The sequence below is a fragment of the Oryzias latipes genome, chromosome 23 (genome assembly GCF_002234675.1).
Source record: "Oryzias latipes chromosome 23, ASM223467v1".
NCBI classification, from domain to species: Eukaryota; Metazoa; Chordata; class Actinopteri; order Beloniformes; family Adrianichthyidae; genus Oryzias; species Oryzias latipes.
This window is the reverse complement of record NC_019881.2, coordinates 17,105,314-17,121,001: the sequence shown is the minus strand read 5'-3', so window position 1 is coordinate 17,121,001 and position 15,688 is coordinate 17,105,314. Positions and strand designations below refer to the sequence as shown.

The following is a 15,688-nucleotide window of genomic DNA, read 5'->3' as shown; positions in this document are numbered from 1 at the left end:
ATATTTTGCCCCTTAAGGAGAGAACGGAGACGTGAAAATTAAAATCAATCATACAAAACACATAATTTTTAAGACAAATAAAAAATGTATCAATTTATTAACAGCAGTTAATTCTGCTCTTTTATTCAACGTACACGCGTAATGTAAGCTTGGTCTTATGAGCAAGAATGTACACGGTAGTTAGAATTTACTAAATTTGCTTGAAGAAGATTCCACTTGAATCACATATAAAAAAAATAATCGTAATAATAATCTGTACCTTAAAATATCTCGTAAACCACAGTGAGTTTTTGCTGGGCACACACGATGTGATGGTGAGCGCACGAACACACTTGAAAGCAACATTATTGCCTGGTAACAGCAAGTGATGACAACATTTTATTCCACCGCTTGAGTTGCTCTTTTGACAGGGAGACACATTTGTCTGACCTGACAAATTAAAAACATCTCCAAATGTTAATTGACTTTTTTTAACCAGTATTTATTCAGACTCATTTCAAAACGTACAGAACAAAGCAAATATATTTGTATGTAAACCATTAAACAACACAACGCTTTGTGCATATTAAGGTCAGCATATTAAGGTGCTTTTACTTTAAGCACCTTTGTCTTTTATATACTCTAACAACAATACTATAACATCAAAATGAAAGATTTACTCTGCTGGTAGCAATATGACTACAACCAAAATGTACTCAAGCAAAAACAACAACAAAAAAAAAGGCCAACTCCAAAAAAGATTGACTCATGCAGACAAGTTCTGCTGAATTCTTTGACCAATCAAAACCTAGAAATGGTTCTGTCTTTTTATGAATACACACACAAAAAACAACTACAAAACAGATATTCCACAGATAGAGCGCTCCATATTATTCTGCAGTAATACCTTTAAATTTGGCCTCTACTATACATTATAAACTGTATATAAATTTCAGTATAGTACATGATAAATATTTTGAATATGTAAATCATCTAAAACTATGCTCTTTCGTTTTCTTTTCTTTGTAAAACTATATATTCCTTTCATCCAAAGTTATTTTAGATTTTTTTTTGTCCTTTGCTGGTAAATAGTGCCTCTGAAACTGAAGATCTCAAAAATAATCCTGCCTTTGCAACTTCTTGGGAGAACACAACTGAGCCAAGTGATCAACAGAGGAAAAACCAGCTGGAAATAGATCCTCAATAGCTAGAGTGACACTCCTGTGAGAAGTAGTAAGATGCATTGTCAGGATGGAATCACAAATACTGTTTTAGGTTTGAATTCTAACATTTGTACCTTAAGAGGACGGTTTAATGCAACGTGACCTACAAAGTGTGAAACACCTTAATAACAGGGTTAATCAAGAGGGGAGTATTGTCTCCTTTACTTTAATAACTCTTATGAGTTATTAAGACAGTGAGAGTGAGACACGAACACTGCGGCTTTTCCTTCAGTCCTGACACGCAGAGTCCTGAGCCCTGTCCCGAGGAAGGCTCTCATCTGATGGACCATTGCTGAAAAGCAACTTTTTAATAATGCCGGCATAGAAAGGCCCATAAATGGTCCTGTTGTAGTTGACCAAAGAGATGAACTTTCTTGCGATCAGTCCAAGTTCAGCCTTGATTGGAGTCAAGCCAGCTGGTACTTGTTCAAGCTTGGCAAGGGGATTGGAGTCAGAGAGGAGTACTGAGAAGTACTGCTGAACGCGATCCTCTGTGGAGGACAGGATGGATAATTTAAAATAGTTCTACCAAGACAGACTTCAAACTCATTCACAGGCCCTTTCCAAAAAAATTGATTATAATAAAAAAGTGTATTCATTTCAATAATTCAATTTGCAAAATTAAACTTTCATTGAATATTGATTCAGGGCTTACCGTTTAATTGATTTCAAGTATTTCCTTTTTACATAAATTGGGGTTACAGCTATTAAAACCTCCCAAAAAAAAAAGGACTTCAAAAAATTAGAATACTGTGGAGAAATCACCGTTTACTTCTCAGTTTTTGCAAAAAGATAAAAGACAGAGATAATGATCTCACAAAATCAATCAAAATCTCTGTCTTCAACAAAATTATGTGATCATCTTTAATACTTCGATATGGGGCCTGAGACATTTCTTCTGTTGGCCCAGACTCAGAAGTGGCTTGACCCGAGGAACCCAACAGTTGTAGCTCATCTCCCTAATGCGTCTGAATGCGGTGGGTTTTGAAGCTCCACCTCATTCCACTTTTCTGGATGTCTGCAGGTTCTTGAATCGTGTCCTTTTGATGCTGGTGACCACATTTGTCTATTTTGCTGGTGCATCTTCTCCTGACACATTTTGTCCTTGCATTAGACTCTCTGTTGATCTACTTGGACTCAGCGCTCTATGAACAGCCAGCTAGGAACTTCTGTGGCTTAGCCAGACTATGGAGGGGATCAATGCTGGTCTTCTGGCCGCTTGTCAAGTCTTCCCCATGTTGAACCGAACTGAACCAATTTAATGACATGAAGATAACCTGTGCCGGTGCTTTAAGTTTAGTAGATGATTAGTTGGTGAAACTCAGTTTAAAATATTCATGCTCTGGAAAATTTGGGCAGATTTCTCCACAGAATTCTAATTTTCTGAAATCCTGTTTTAATGGGTTTTATGAGCTGGAAGCCAAATTCATATGAGAAAAAAAAAAAAGTAAAAGAAAATTAATCAGACGGCCCTGAATCCAAAATCCATTAAAGTTTCTGGTTCTGAATATTTCTAAACTGAATTAAAACTTTGAGCTTCATAGTTAATTGCATAAAAAGTGACTGACTTATTTTGTCTCACCAACAAGAGTGCGAATGGGGTTGTCCTTCTGCGAGATGCTGCATATCTGTCCTGTCAGCATGGTCTGCACTTCTGGTGTCAGGGCAGGGTAGCTTCTGTCAGTCAAAGACTTGTTGAGTTCACAGCAAATCTGAGCACTGATAACCTCTAGTGACTCGTCAAATTTGAAATCTCTGTAGAAAGATAACAGAATCTATGAAGATCAATAAAATGGGTGAAAGCAGTTTGTGCTGAATGTTGGACTGATGGAAACTAACGGTTTGTGCATCCCATTCAGCAGGACGCTGATCATCCTCTTTAGGCGGTCAGAGAGGGATGCAAGGCCCTGGATTGGCTCTCCAACGGTGTTGTAAACAATCAGCATGACCTCGTTCACGGCTTGGCACTGATTCAGCTGCCACTGAATCTCTTGCAGACGCGTCTCATCCGTCACCAAAGTCTAACGAAACAGGAAAACTTCACTTGACATGTGAAAAACCTTAAAGGGCGTTCAAAGCATTCGATTAAACATTAGAAAATAAAATGTCTCTAATGTGACATAAATGCAGTGAAATTATACACCGTTTTAAAGTATTACCTCAGGTATTGGGTTCTTTGAGTAGTCCCATCTGAGTATGTGTAAAAAGGCAGTGTTGAGGAGCTGAAACGGACTCAGCATAGCGGTCTTTCCAACCCCATGGTTGGTATCCGTGGGAACAGTGGCTGATGACAGCTCCTCCTTTGCTGCCTGGATCCAGGCAGTGGTGTGGTTTAAAGCAGCTGAGGATATTCCATAAAAAATGGTTTAGCAGCAGTTCTTTTTTATCTCATTCTGATGTAGATATTTTCTATACTGTGACATAAAAAAACAGATTAATTTCTTTCTTTTTTTTTTACTTACTAGGTGTTTTTTCCAAGATTTTCTGAAATTTTTCCCTTTCGTATTCAACGCTGTACTTCTGCAGAAAAGGTCTTATGAGTTCAATGGAAAAGTTGATGTGATCCACTCTCATCAAATCTATTACACGGAAAATCTCTCTAAAGTGTGAAAAAAAAACAAAAAAAAAAAGTTTAGTGACAAAAGAGATACAAAGCTACATGTCATGGTTTCTGATATTTTTCTGACACATTTTGCAGAAAAGAAAAGAAAAAAAACAAGTTTTTCTGTGCATTACTTTAAGAGAATCACAATGTTGTCTGTGCTCTCCCGCAGCTTCTTGATTTCCTCCTCCCTCACTGGAGCGCAGAGCTTTCCCATAGTGTTGATGATGAAGGATGCCAGACCTTGGATGTCTACAGCGTTGTTGTCAGCCTGCTGACGAATCAGGTCCATGTCTAGCACCTCCATGATCTGGGTCCGCATTCGGTTTGCACCCGGATTCAGGAATGACAGTAGAATCTGTGCAGTAACAAACAGTTTCAGGCTAAAATGTTTAAATAGTGAACAACTTTGAAAATCAAAATGTTATGAAAGAAATCAGTGAAATATCTTCCAAAGTAAACGCCATCAGGTGTGTACTTACCTCTCTGATCTCCTCTAATAATTTGATGGCAAATTGATATTTAGGTGGGTCATCACTCAATTCTTCCTTCAGCATGTCCCAGAAAGCCTTGTGCATGTTATCTCTTACAACCTCAAATAACCTAGAAATTCAAAAATGAAGACATAAGTTGATGCTGACACGTTTTATAATGAACAAAATATCTTAACCTCTTAAGACCTGGCGTCCACATGCATGATGCGATATATTACCTCAGTGGTTAGTAGTCTGCTACCAAAGTCAAAATAACAAAGAGAAACAATAAAAGGCACATCAAACAAGAACTTGGAGAGGTCAAAATATTAAAGTATTAGGACCAGCATGAAAAAAAACATTTACCGGTAAATTTAAATATGAGGATAAAGTCCTAAAAGTTTAAGAAAAAAAGTACAAAATGTACTAGACTAAAGTCATAAAATTATGAAGGTAGTGTAAGCCTCCATCCACAATATGTGACGACTACATCATTCAATACAGTCATTTATAGAAATCTATGAGCCATAATGCATCTGGATCTCGGCAGTTATACTGCAGACGGGAGTATAAATTTTAATGTCCTTTTACTTATAATATAGCAATGATGATTCACTAAAAAACTAAATATTTCCTTATTTGCGTAACCAGTGCTGAAGTAACCGCTTACAATGTGCACTATGTCTGTCATACTCAATATCGTTCCTTTTTTTCTGTTGTTTGTGTTTTTCTTAGTAATCAGGCTTTTGCTGTGTAAATTCATGACTTTATTCTCATTTAATATTATTTTCATTTATATTAAAATTGTATGACTTTATTTTCCTTAATTTGTTTATTTACCCCTGATTTGAAATGATTAAATTTATTGTTCTTTAAAACATTGACCTTCATTGTTTTTAATGTGTGTGTGTTTCATGATTGTCAGCAGATGGCCATTTTAAAATGTCCTCAGGGTTTATTAAAGACCCCATCTATCTATTTATTTTTATGGTGGCCTGATATTCTGTTGTATTACATTTCTGTAAAAAGAAAAAGTAAAAAACAGGGTTCTGTTGATTTTCAAAGAAAAATTAGAAAAAAAAATGTTAATCCACAAATAATTAAAAAACAAATTACATCCAAGAAAAAAGCATTTTCTTCAAAAATCTTTGATATTGCACTAAATTCTGTTAGTTTCTTCGTCCCCTTTTCGAAATTTTATCTTGAAGATAACAGTGAGATCAAGTTCTTAGGAACTTGTAGGAACAAGTTTATGTGCCAAGTATTTATGTTTTGTGCCAAGATATTCCACAAATCCCAACAGATTTAATGAAATTCCCTCCTATAAAGAAGTTATATTTTATTTAAAAATAACTATTTTTCTTTGTTCCCTAAGAATAAAATATCTGAAAGCTTAAAGATTACAGGGGTCTAACGTTACCCCACAGCCTCCAACAACAAAACTTCATTCTTTTCATGACATTGTTGAATATAGAAGGGGGCAACTCAAAATCTCATGTTTACGTTTGGGGATTTTTTCTTCTTTTTTTAAGGTCATTAATCTCACTTGAAATTTGAATCAGCCTCTCAAAAACATTATTTTTCTAATCTAGTTATGTTACTAACCTTCTACCAGTTTACCTAACCAGCTGTAACATGTTCAAGTCGAGTAAAGTATCTCACTTTTACCAACATTTTTCCATATTATCATTTGTTTTGCTGACAAACGTAACACAAACCATCATCTTTAACTTTTTTCCTTCATTTTTGTCATAGTGGCTGTAACCCTTCCCCACGACTGAAATAAATTGGCAAAGATCATAAAACCCCTAAAATAGGCACAATGTTTCCAATCTGTTCCCATCAATACCTGTTCTGTGGTCTGCTGCTCATGTCCATGTGAAAACTGGGGTTCATCACAATCTCATGAGAAATTTTGAGGTTAAAAATGTCCCTTGCCGAATCCATGACTTCATCCAAAGTTAGGCTTTTGGGTGGACTTGCTGTGAAAGTGACAGTTTAAAGAAACATCTGTGAGTTGGATTGCATCTGGTTGTGAAAGATGTAAAGACACACAAAATACGAGCAAACAACAAGCACAACAATTTGTGCAATAAAATGTCTTTGTGCTTGTGAGAAATCAAATAATCAAGAATCAGAATTCAAAAAAATGTTTTTTTTCTGATAGAAAATAACTATTCAACCTATTATAGTTATAGTGAATGAAACAAGAAAGTGTGTTTGGGGGTTTAATGACACAATCTGATGAAAATAGTGTTTTTGGTGTTTTTAACGTGTTCTTATTGCATTTTTCAGTTTGGTGGGAAATGTTGAAGCGGTGCAAATCTTGCTCCAGGCTTTTTCTTTTATAGCTCTGTTCCAATATGTGATTGGCTTGGCGTCATACAATTCCAGCCAGGCCAGTGATACAATTGCATTTATTATTTTTCTCCTTCATGATCCATTTCCAAACGGTTGAAACTTGTATGAATTGAAAAGAACGCTTACCATTCGTCACTACCAAATCAGAGTCTCTGATTCGTCAAAGTTCAACTGGTCTAACTTTCAAAGCACGCTAGACGCGCATTTTGTACGTAGAGCCCAAAAACGTACTTAAAACTTGCATTGCAACGCGTAAAAGTTTTAAACGCAGAAGCACAAAATGCACATATTTACATAGACTTTTTATTGGAAGTGGCCCCTTGAAGGCGCATTTCTGAGCCTGGTGTGAATGTAGCATTAAAGCCAAATCCCAGATGATGTCAGTTGACCCTTTGGAAAGTGGTGCAAACTTACAAGAGGGTGTGCAATGCTTGCTGGAGAAGTCGCTGTTGAAGCTGTCACGCGAACAGTCCAGATCACTGACCACCTCTGATGAGGACTCCACATCACTGCCTTGGTCCTCCACACTGGACGTAGAGCTGGGCTTCTCATTATTTAACGGCATCTTGGAAATAAAAGCTAGTTTTAGACATAAAATAAGTGTAAAAAAAAATTTCTAATGGAAATTTTACAACATTTTTACATTTTTAATTATAAACATGATCGATGTTGATAAAAAAGTCTCCCTACCTTTTTTTTATGACTATCAGAGGGTGTCAGAAAGCAATGCGTCCCTGCTAAGGAAGTAAATTAGGAAGAAAAAAAAAAGTAAGAAACAAACACTCAAAGCAGTCACCATGGAAACGAAAACAGATGCTTTTTGGGTCAGAATCTTAACTTCTGTTGCTCACAATTTGTCTTTTTATCTTCCATTTACACCACTGTAAAAATGCCTGGGAAAAGACATTTAAAAAAAAAGAAGTTCTCTATTGGTAGGGGCTAAAGGGAACACTGAGATCAGCATGGTCTCCAAAGCAATATGGGACAACAGATGGGTTCTCGACAATAAAAGGGATCCTGTTACACCTGCCCATGCGTTGGTCGTGTTTCTCACAAGAATAAAAGCCTAATAATGAACAATAAAGCCATACATATGACTACTAGTTTCCTTAGCGACATTTGTTTATACACTTTACCTAACTGAAAACTTCAGAGCTCCAACACTTTTAATAAAGCGGCCTTCTCTGCCCAATATCGTCAAAGCGGATGTGCTGGTAACACGACCTCTGGGTGTTCTGTGCCTGGTCTCAGTTATCTCTTGACAAAAATTAAAACACAGCACTTGCAGTTTAAAGATAGCTCATGTGAAGGCGGTGAAGGGAGGAGGGGATAATGCGCCACTAATGCGTGTCCCTGCTCCGTCTGCAGCTACATCATCGGCTACACTTGACAGCTGGGTCAACACTACTCATGTGACTAATTTCCAGAGATAAGTTGCTGAGATTAATGCAAAAAACTGATTGTTGAGGAGGTGTACTCTTTCATGGACTGCTTTGTTCTTAAAGTCCCACTGCAATCACCTTTTAAACTGTTGTAAAGCGCTCCCAGTGGCCTTTAATTATGATTATGCTGTTTTTCTGAGACAGTTTCTGCAGAGCGGCAGTAGATCATTAGAAATCCGCCTCCGAGTTGTGGGTGGAACCGTTGGTGCAGAGTAAGGCTGCCCTAATTTCCCATCATCCATCTGTTTACACTCTACTGGTGCAAAAATAATGGTGAGTAATAATGAAGCTACCCCGTCATACAATTTTCAGCCAGATACCAGCTCAAACGAGAAAAACAAAGATGCATTCAGATCTAGTCATCTACAAGTGGATAAACCAGAATGGAGCAGAGCAGGGAGCTTGCCGTTGAAGAACCTCAACACAAATACCGGTAAGCAGTTTTTCCAAACGGCATTTTTACGTCTGCTCCTGAGTCACAGTGATTTGAAGAAGAAGAAAAAAAGAAATACTCAGAAATGCAACATTGAGCTTAATTGTGTTTATACATGTCTCATTAATGAAAATTAATTCTATGTTAAAAACACTACAAACACAATTTTCATCAGAAAGGTTCATTAATAATCCCATGTGAAAGAAATAAGAGAATCAAATCCATGTATTGGACAAAACAGGGGATACATATTTATTTGTCAATAAATTACTAATTGTATTTTGGGGCAACTGTTTAATATCAACCTATAAAAATAGTTCCATTAGCTCCTGCAGAGACAAAGACCAGCGTTGAGGATAGAGACTTGACTGCAGTACATTGTAAACAAAGCCCAGGATCAGGAAGGATGGGCTTGCCTGAAATACTCTATCGCTATTGGCTGATGCCGCCTGTCACTCAAATTTCTGAGGAAACCCTTTGGTTACTTCACTGCCCACATGGAGAAAGAAAATACCCACACAGACTTACGCAGAGGTTACACGTGACCAGAGTTGCTAACCTAAACAAGACGTCGAGAGAAGAGAGCACATTTAACTAACTATATTGAGTTTCATGGTAACTTACGTTGAACGCAAATAACGCACGAGGAGGCCACGGACAATGTCCAATTTCGGCCGTCACACCAATGTATAACATTCTTATTATCGCCAGTCTAACAAATCATGTTATTATATAACAGAACATTGGGGCATTGTGTGATTTGTAGCAGTGATAATATGCTACAGTAGACATTAAAAAACGTCCGCACCAGGATACAGGAAGGACACTGATGTCAAAGTTGCACAAACATCTGATCATTTCAAGTAACTCCGACCCTGACACACAAGCTGTCAATAGTTTAGTTATAATTTATTTTTGTTTTTACCTTATTCAAGTCTCTGCGAAAAGAGACTGACTCCAGAACAATAAAAGAAGCTCGGTGGAGCTTTAACGTGGATGAACTCCGCCGAACTACCCTGCTCGACGTTTAAAAGCCTGCGTTTTTACTGCTGTGTTCTGAGGACAATTGGGCTAAACCATATCAAAGATAGGGGGATTTAAAAATGACCAAAACAATAAACATATGGTTTGACTGTTTCGTGAAAGGACTAAAGTAAAAATTATTTCACAAAATAGATGTAGAGAAGTACATTGATTATGGGAGGTTTGAGGTGAAATAAAAAAATATTGTCCTTACGTCACATGGTACATTCCACCCCTTTCCTTGTTTATGTGGCACAGTTTTTTTGTATGGATGTAACCCACTGTCTTTAAAATAACTGAGATCTCTGCACAAACGTTGCAAAATAGCCATTAATAACTAAATGTCCCATAAAAATAATAAAGTCATCGGTTTAATTTATTACAGTCAGGTCTAGATCAGAAAACCTTCGCTTGGATTTTACTTTAGGACACTAAAATCCTTCTACATTATTTTTTTAGTGCTTAAAAGAACAATTTCAGTGATATCTTTAATTAAATATAATATCAGTACTTTTGTTTCTTAAATATATCATCAAGTCACTTGATGTATCAATAAAGGTACATCCGAGTGGATTTGTAACCTGTAGGGGGCAGCAGCGAGGCGTCAACCAGGAAAAGAAAGGATAGAAGAAGTACGTCATGACGTAACAGCCTGTAGTCGTGATGGCGGTGGATTTGACTCCTCGATTTAGAAGGTTGAACAGCCAAACAAGAAGTTTTCGTGATAATATACAGCATGGTAAGCTCTAATCTTATTTTAGCGACATTTTATTCACTTTAAATTGTATATATTTATTATAGTGGAATCCAATAGAATCTAGCCGTGTAAATAAATTAGACCCTTTTCAATCTGTATAAACACACAGAAAGAGAAATGCTGGGTCAACGTTTTTTACAGGATAGGTAGATCTGGTCCAGTTTCCACCCTAAATGTAGTCAAGTTTAGCGCCCAGCGTTAAAATTGCGCATATCTTTATTTTCCAGAACAACGTTGTCGGTTAAAACAAGATTAATGTTTAACTTTGTGTCCTAGTATGCAGAGCTATGATTGTTTTCTCCTCTTTCACTAGTACAGTCTGTCTGTCTGTCTGTCTGTCTCTCTGTGGGGGTGGGGGGTAAAGCAAAATATACACAGACCTGTGTAAACATTCTATTGCTTCTTCTCTACTTTCGCAGTGAACTAGTTGTCATTTATTGATCTTCTATGTTGCCACAGATTTCTCAGGACCCTTTGGAGCCACCCAGCTGTGGCATAACATCATCCATGCCCTGCAGTCTCAGGTAGAGGTGCAGCGCTGCAGGAGACACCTTCGCGTTCATGCGGAATGCTTCACAGGCTCGGACGCCGTGGACACAGTGCTCAGCTATCTGATGCAGAACGTCATGTTCTGCACAAGCGACTTGTCTCGCCTCAAAGCTGCTCGACTCTGCCAGGCTCTGATGGAGGCTAAGGTGTTTGAGCCAGTGGGAACAAAGCTGTTTCGCAGAGAGAAGGAGGTCACCTTTGAGGACAGCAGCTACAATCTGTACCACTTTCTGGAATATAAAGGGGTGAGCAGTTCCACCGTGAAGGAAGGCAGTGTTGATATAGAAAATATAGAGCCTGAAGAACATGGGGCAAAACGGAAAAAGATGTCACGGTTAGTTTCACTTTTTTTGTTATTATGATGAAAGTTTGTATTTTTTATGACACCATTTTTTAACATTTGTTAATTGTGCACCATTTGCCCACCCCGAATGAAATGGTGTATTTAACATGTTCTCTTGACATTTTTCTGATGATGGAGGTCATGCATAAAGAAAATTAAGCTCTATATTTCATTTCTGAGTAATTCTTTGTTCAAATTGTTAGGAGCAGACAAAAACTGGCATTTAAAAAGATTGTATTTGTTACGTAGAGAATGTGATGGGTGGATCAAACTCTCCCTGCTCAGTTCCATTCTGCTGCATCCACTTGTAGACAAACAGATCAGAGCACGGGAGCGTGTAAACAGAGAGCTCTCAGCAATGGCGAAGGGAAGGGGGGCTGGGTTACTCCATGCCAATGGTCCCGCCAACTTGGAGACAAATTTCTAATGAACTACTGCCACTTCAGCCTAGAAAACAGCACATACTTTGAGGATTTCTGATTAAAATGGCATAATCATAATTAAGGGACCACTGGGAATGCTTTGAAAATATGATGATTAGCAATGCTTGTTATCAAAAACATTCTTTTTTTTCCTGCAGGTTTGATGAATTGTTGACAATCTCCAATCCATTGGCAGTAAAGCCATCAGAGAGAATGGTTGAAAGGCTTTTGAGGACCATTAACCTGCAGCCATGCTTGTCCTCAGCTTTGAAAAAGCCAACCACAAACTCTGGTTTCTTGTCTAAATCTGGTATAAAAAAGAGCATCTTTGTTTGCAATTTAGACAGTAAAAACTTCAACTTTGAGCGGACTTGATCTCTTTCTGTCTTTTTTTTCCGTGATCTCAGTTGTAGATGAGGTTTGGAAGCAGCAGACCCTTCTACAGCTGCTGCAGATGGTTGAGTTGCCTGTGTTGGAGTGCATCCTGACCTCTCCTGAAAGGGTTCAGCCTCAGCGCTGCAGAGTTCCTGTCCACGGAGACTTGGTTATCTCTAACACATGCCTGGACAGGGAGCTGCCAGACACCCTCAATCTACCTCAGTCAGTTGGGAAAAAAAAGTGTTATTCTTTCTTGTTTTGTCAGTAAAATTAGGAAACACAGCAAAAATGAGAGATATGTGTCATTCTCCATTGATGCCTAACTGATGTGACTTTTTGTTGCATCTTTTGTTGCAGAATGGATGAATGGCTGTCAGCAGCAGCAGACTGCTTGGAACTCTTTCCAGACCAGCTGATTATGGTTGCAGGGGAAAAGCTCAGCAAACAAGATGGTGCTGCCTCCATGGAGGCTGCCAACTTGGAGCAAATGATAAGCCATAAGCGACTGCTCTTTGATACTATTGCTAAATACTACAGCGGACAGGACAAAGCCCCGCTTCTCTCAGGGCGCTACTTGGATATACATGCTGCAATTTTGAATTTACTCGGTGAGATTTAAAAAACTTTATTTTCCTTCATAAGGTTTCAATTTAATATCTTTTTTTGCTTAGATTATTATCACTATGAGAGGAAATACTGTTTTTTTTCTTGTATTTCCAGATGAAGGGAAGAGACAGGATGCCATAAGAGCATCCCAGCTGTGTTTGCGACTGCTGGACACGAGCTCCAGGGATGAACTCCGGAGATTGCTGGCCTTCATGGCAACAGCAGCTCAACCAGATGCTTGCCAGTTGCAGAAGAAGGTAGCTTTGGTGGCCCTGAAGTGCAAATCACATCAACAAATCACTCAACACAAAAACATATTAAAGAGAACAATAAAAAAAAAAAATTAAAAACTAACATGTTACAGATCTACACAAAATTCCAGAAAACAAAACTTAAGTAAAATTTCAGAATATAAAGGTAATTACCAGGAATCAAAATGAAAGAAAAAAAAAAAGGATCAAAATAAGAAGTTAGGTCTCATGGGAAATCTTATTTTTTAACAATTCATTTTGATTTCTGGAAATGACTTTTGTTTACCAGAACATTTCCTTTTTCAGTTATTGTTTCATTTTTTGGAATTGTCGTTTGTTTTATTGGAATTGTATTTTGGTTTCTGGAATTTTGTTTTGATCTCTAAAATGCAATCTATTTAAGTTTTTTAGTTGTTCTTTATAAAATTTTTGTTATGTTTTTGCATTGAGGGATTTGTTGAAGGGACTCGTACTTCAGGTCCACTGTGGGAAGCCTTGGACATCACTAACAATACATTTGTTTACAAAAAAATGTGTACACTTGTCTGGAATAAATTCACTTGTTTTTTTAGCATTTATGCTTGTGTGACTGAAAGCAATAATGTTTTTGCATGAACAGTCATTATAGGGTTCAAATAAACTAATTTATTTATTATTAAAGTATTTTTTATGTATTCAGACAGACAACCGGATCCTGGTTTGCCGCACCTTTCAGAGAGCTCTTATTCAGAATCATGAACTGACTCGGTCTCGCAGTGAAACTCTGGTGTACTTCTTGATGGATAATCACACTGAGCTCTTCAAGGTAACCTTCTGCCATTTCTGAGCTGTTTTTGGACCTCCATTTTCATTAAACTTTCAAAAACAGAAACCTTTTTTTATGTTTCTGTGAAGGTAACAGCAATCATTGAAATGATTTTGACTAGATGCATTTTATTTCTCTGTCATTTAATATGCTATATAGAGACATTAGTCATTAAAGAAATTTGGCAGTGAATTCTTTTGCCTGCTATGTGTTTTTTTTTAAACAGACTCCCACAGCCCTTATTGAAGCAGTGAGAGCAGCACTGAGGACACTGCAGCGAGGAAAAGACCCAGACTCTGTTGCAAGTAAGAGACGTTCTCGTAACATTTTGTTAACTTTATGACTTGATGTTTTGCCTCTTTAAACATACTTCCAGACCTTACACGAGTTGGAAATGTGCATCTGTGTTGTGCATAGCTTTCACATGCAGCATTTGCATGATTCTCTGCATTTGTTAATGTAATCCCCTCCGGATGGATTTCTAACTTTTCTTCCTTTTGATTTTGATTTTTATAATTTTTTTAAAGCTGAGTATATTTGCCAAAGAAATATAAAAAATATATATATATACTAAGCAATTAGTCGCAAAAAAGGTTGTTTTGTGGTACACATGGCAATGATGTCAAGTCTCTTGCTTCTGTGTTGCAGCGTTCACATTCTGTCTGCAGGCGACTCCACAGGAGTACGAGGATCAGCGTGAAGCCACCACCCTGAAGAGCCTCAAACAACTTCTCCAGGAGATTTCGTCAAGCAAGAGCATGAAGGTCAAAGAGAAGAGAAAGCTGCTCAAAGAGTTTGAAAAGCATCACCCTGTGGTCTTTCTTCAGCATTTTTCCAGCATTTTCTGAGACTCGATGATCCTTGTTTTCTACACAAAACAATTCAAAAAATGTGCTGGCAGCTGCAGGATTACAAAGGGAATTATTGGTGTTGGAAAAAAGAAGTACATATAGAAGTATGCATACATTGACAAGTGGAACCAATGCAAATCCTGCTAAATCACTGGAGGTCTCGATGTTTTACATATTTTTGTTAAAAAGTTTAATTTCTCAGAAAGAATCGATTCAGCTATAATTACAAGTGATTTTTGCACTTACTTGAAAACTATAATCACATTAACTTCAATTTAGAGTTGTTTGAAAAAAGTAGCAAAAAGTCTTCCAAATGCTGCTCCTCTTACAGCATGAAATATTTGAGATGGATCTGACTTTTCAAACATTGATGTAGGAAAATGTATAAATGAAAGCACTGATGGAATGAAAAGCAATTTTAAAAAATAGGTTTTCTTGAAGCATGTTTTGTTTTTTCTGACTAGATGTAGTAGAAACTAAATCACAAGTTGTGTAGCTCAGGGTAATGAAACATGGTTTCTTTTTAACTAAACTGCAAAAGTAATGTAGACGTTAATTGTAAAAAAATATTGAAACAGTTTTACTTGAAAAATAACCATGATTACTTGATGGAAAGTATTATGTATTGTAACTTTGTTTTGTTTGTGTAATAATTTTACTTTTATTTTTTTTTAATATATGTTCAGTTAATTCTTAGCCATGTTCAGACAAAAATAATTCAGCTGTAAGTTTACTGAATTTTTTATGTTTATTTTTTAGAATTAGTGGTTGTTGGCAAGACACTGAAGCCTGTTATAATGCACTTTGTGATGCTAATTAAAGCATGTAACACTACATGAATAAAATGGTTCTCAATCATAGCCATTTTTGCATTTTTACAACCCTTCGCCAATACAAATATATTGTGAGTGAATGAATATTGCACGGTATTATGGGTTTGAAATAAACACAAACACATAGCAGGCAAAAAAGAGTCGATGGAATCCAATTAAGTGATAAAAAACCATAATAAAAAAGGAAAGAAGGCAGACATTTATGTTTACATAAACATCATTTATTACATTTTCAGTCTGTAAAACCAAAATTAAAAATTTTTAACGTTATTTTTTGTTAAAATATTTGTAGATTCTCATTAACAAAATGGTTAAGTCTGATGACGTCAAAGCACCTGACTCCGTGAGGAAACCCGG

General features: G+C 37.0%; 2 protein-coding genes across 4 annotated transcripts; one reads left to right on the top strand and one right to left on the bottom strand.

The window, feature by feature from the left end:
• Positions 1-355: 355 nt before the first annotated feature.
• Positions 356-9,570, bottom strand: tcp11l2 (t-complex 11 like 2). 3 transcript variants are annotated; one of them, XM_011491171.2, is made up of 11 exons: positions 9,439-9,570; positions 7,329-7,375; positions 7,053-7,217; positions 6,127-6,259; positions 4,287-4,407; positions 3,939-4,162; positions 3,665-3,801; positions 3,362-3,543; positions 3,042-3,223; positions 2,785-2,957; positions 356-1,693 (listed from the first exon to the last, which is right to left on the bottom strand). In XM_011491171.2, the coding sequence occupies exons 3-11, from the start codon at positions 7,201-7,203 to the stop codon at positions 1,431-1,433; spliced, it is 1,566 nt and encodes a 521-aa protein (XP_011489473.1). In that variant the 5' UTR covers positions 7,204-7,217; positions 7,329-7,375; positions 9,439-9,570; the 3' UTR covers positions 356-1,430. The 3 variants fall into 3 exon arrangements, with proteins under 3 accessions (XP_011489473.1, XP_004083113.1, XP_023808189.1); XM_004083065.3 differs by having other exon boundaries at positions 7,053-7,203; XM_023952421.1 differs by lacking the exon at positions 9,439-9,570 and adding an exon at positions 7,775-7,797 and having other exon boundaries at positions 7,053-7,203.
• A 582-nt stretch (positions 9,571-10,152) lies between these two features.
• Positions 10,153-15,358, top strand: depdc4 (DEP domain containing 4). Its single transcript, XM_004083176.4, has 9 exons — positions 10,153-10,275; positions 10,753-11,176; positions 11,766-11,917; positions 12,015-12,207; positions 12,343-12,593; positions 12,706-12,848; positions 13,522-13,647; positions 13,874-13,952; positions 14,296-15,358. Exons 1-9 carry the CDS (start codon positions 10,200-10,202, stop codon positions 14,493-14,495), a joined length of 1,644 nt encoding a protein of 547 aa, XP_004083224.1. The 5' UTR covers positions 10,153-10,199; the 3' UTR covers positions 14,496-15,358.
• Positions 15,359-15,688: the final 330 nt, after the last annotated feature.

What these genes read in the sequence shown, in the direction of transcription:
- tcp11l2 (XM_011491171.2), bottom strand. Translation starts at nt 7,203, where the DNA reads ATGCCGTTAAATAATGAGAAGCCCAGCTCTACGTCCAGTGTGGAGGAC. An exon ending in CAAGCATTGCACACCCTCTT is followed by an intron (nt 6,260 to 7,052) that starts GTAAGTTTGCAC and finishes TCACTTTCACAG; the next exon opens with CAAGTCCACCCAAAAGCCTA. An exon ending in AATCTTGGAAAAAACACCTA is followed by an intron (nt 3,544 to 3,664) that starts GTAAGTAAAAAA and finishes GAATATCCTCAG; the next exon opens with CTGCTTTAAACCACACCACT.
- depdc4 (XM_004083176.4), top strand. Translation starts at nt 10,200, where the DNA reads ATGGCGGTGGATTTGACTCCTCGATTTAGAAGGTTGAACAGCCAAACA. An exon ending in AAACGGAAAAAGATGTCACG is followed by an intron (nt 11,177 to 11,765) that starts GTTAGTTTCACT and finishes TTTTTCCTGCAG; the next exon opens with GTTTGATGAATTGTTGACAA. An exon ending in CTTGCCAGTTGCAGAAGAAG is followed by an intron (nt 12,849 to 13,521) that starts GTAGCTTTGGTG and finishes TTATGTATTCAG; the next exon opens with ACAGACAACCGGATCCTGGT.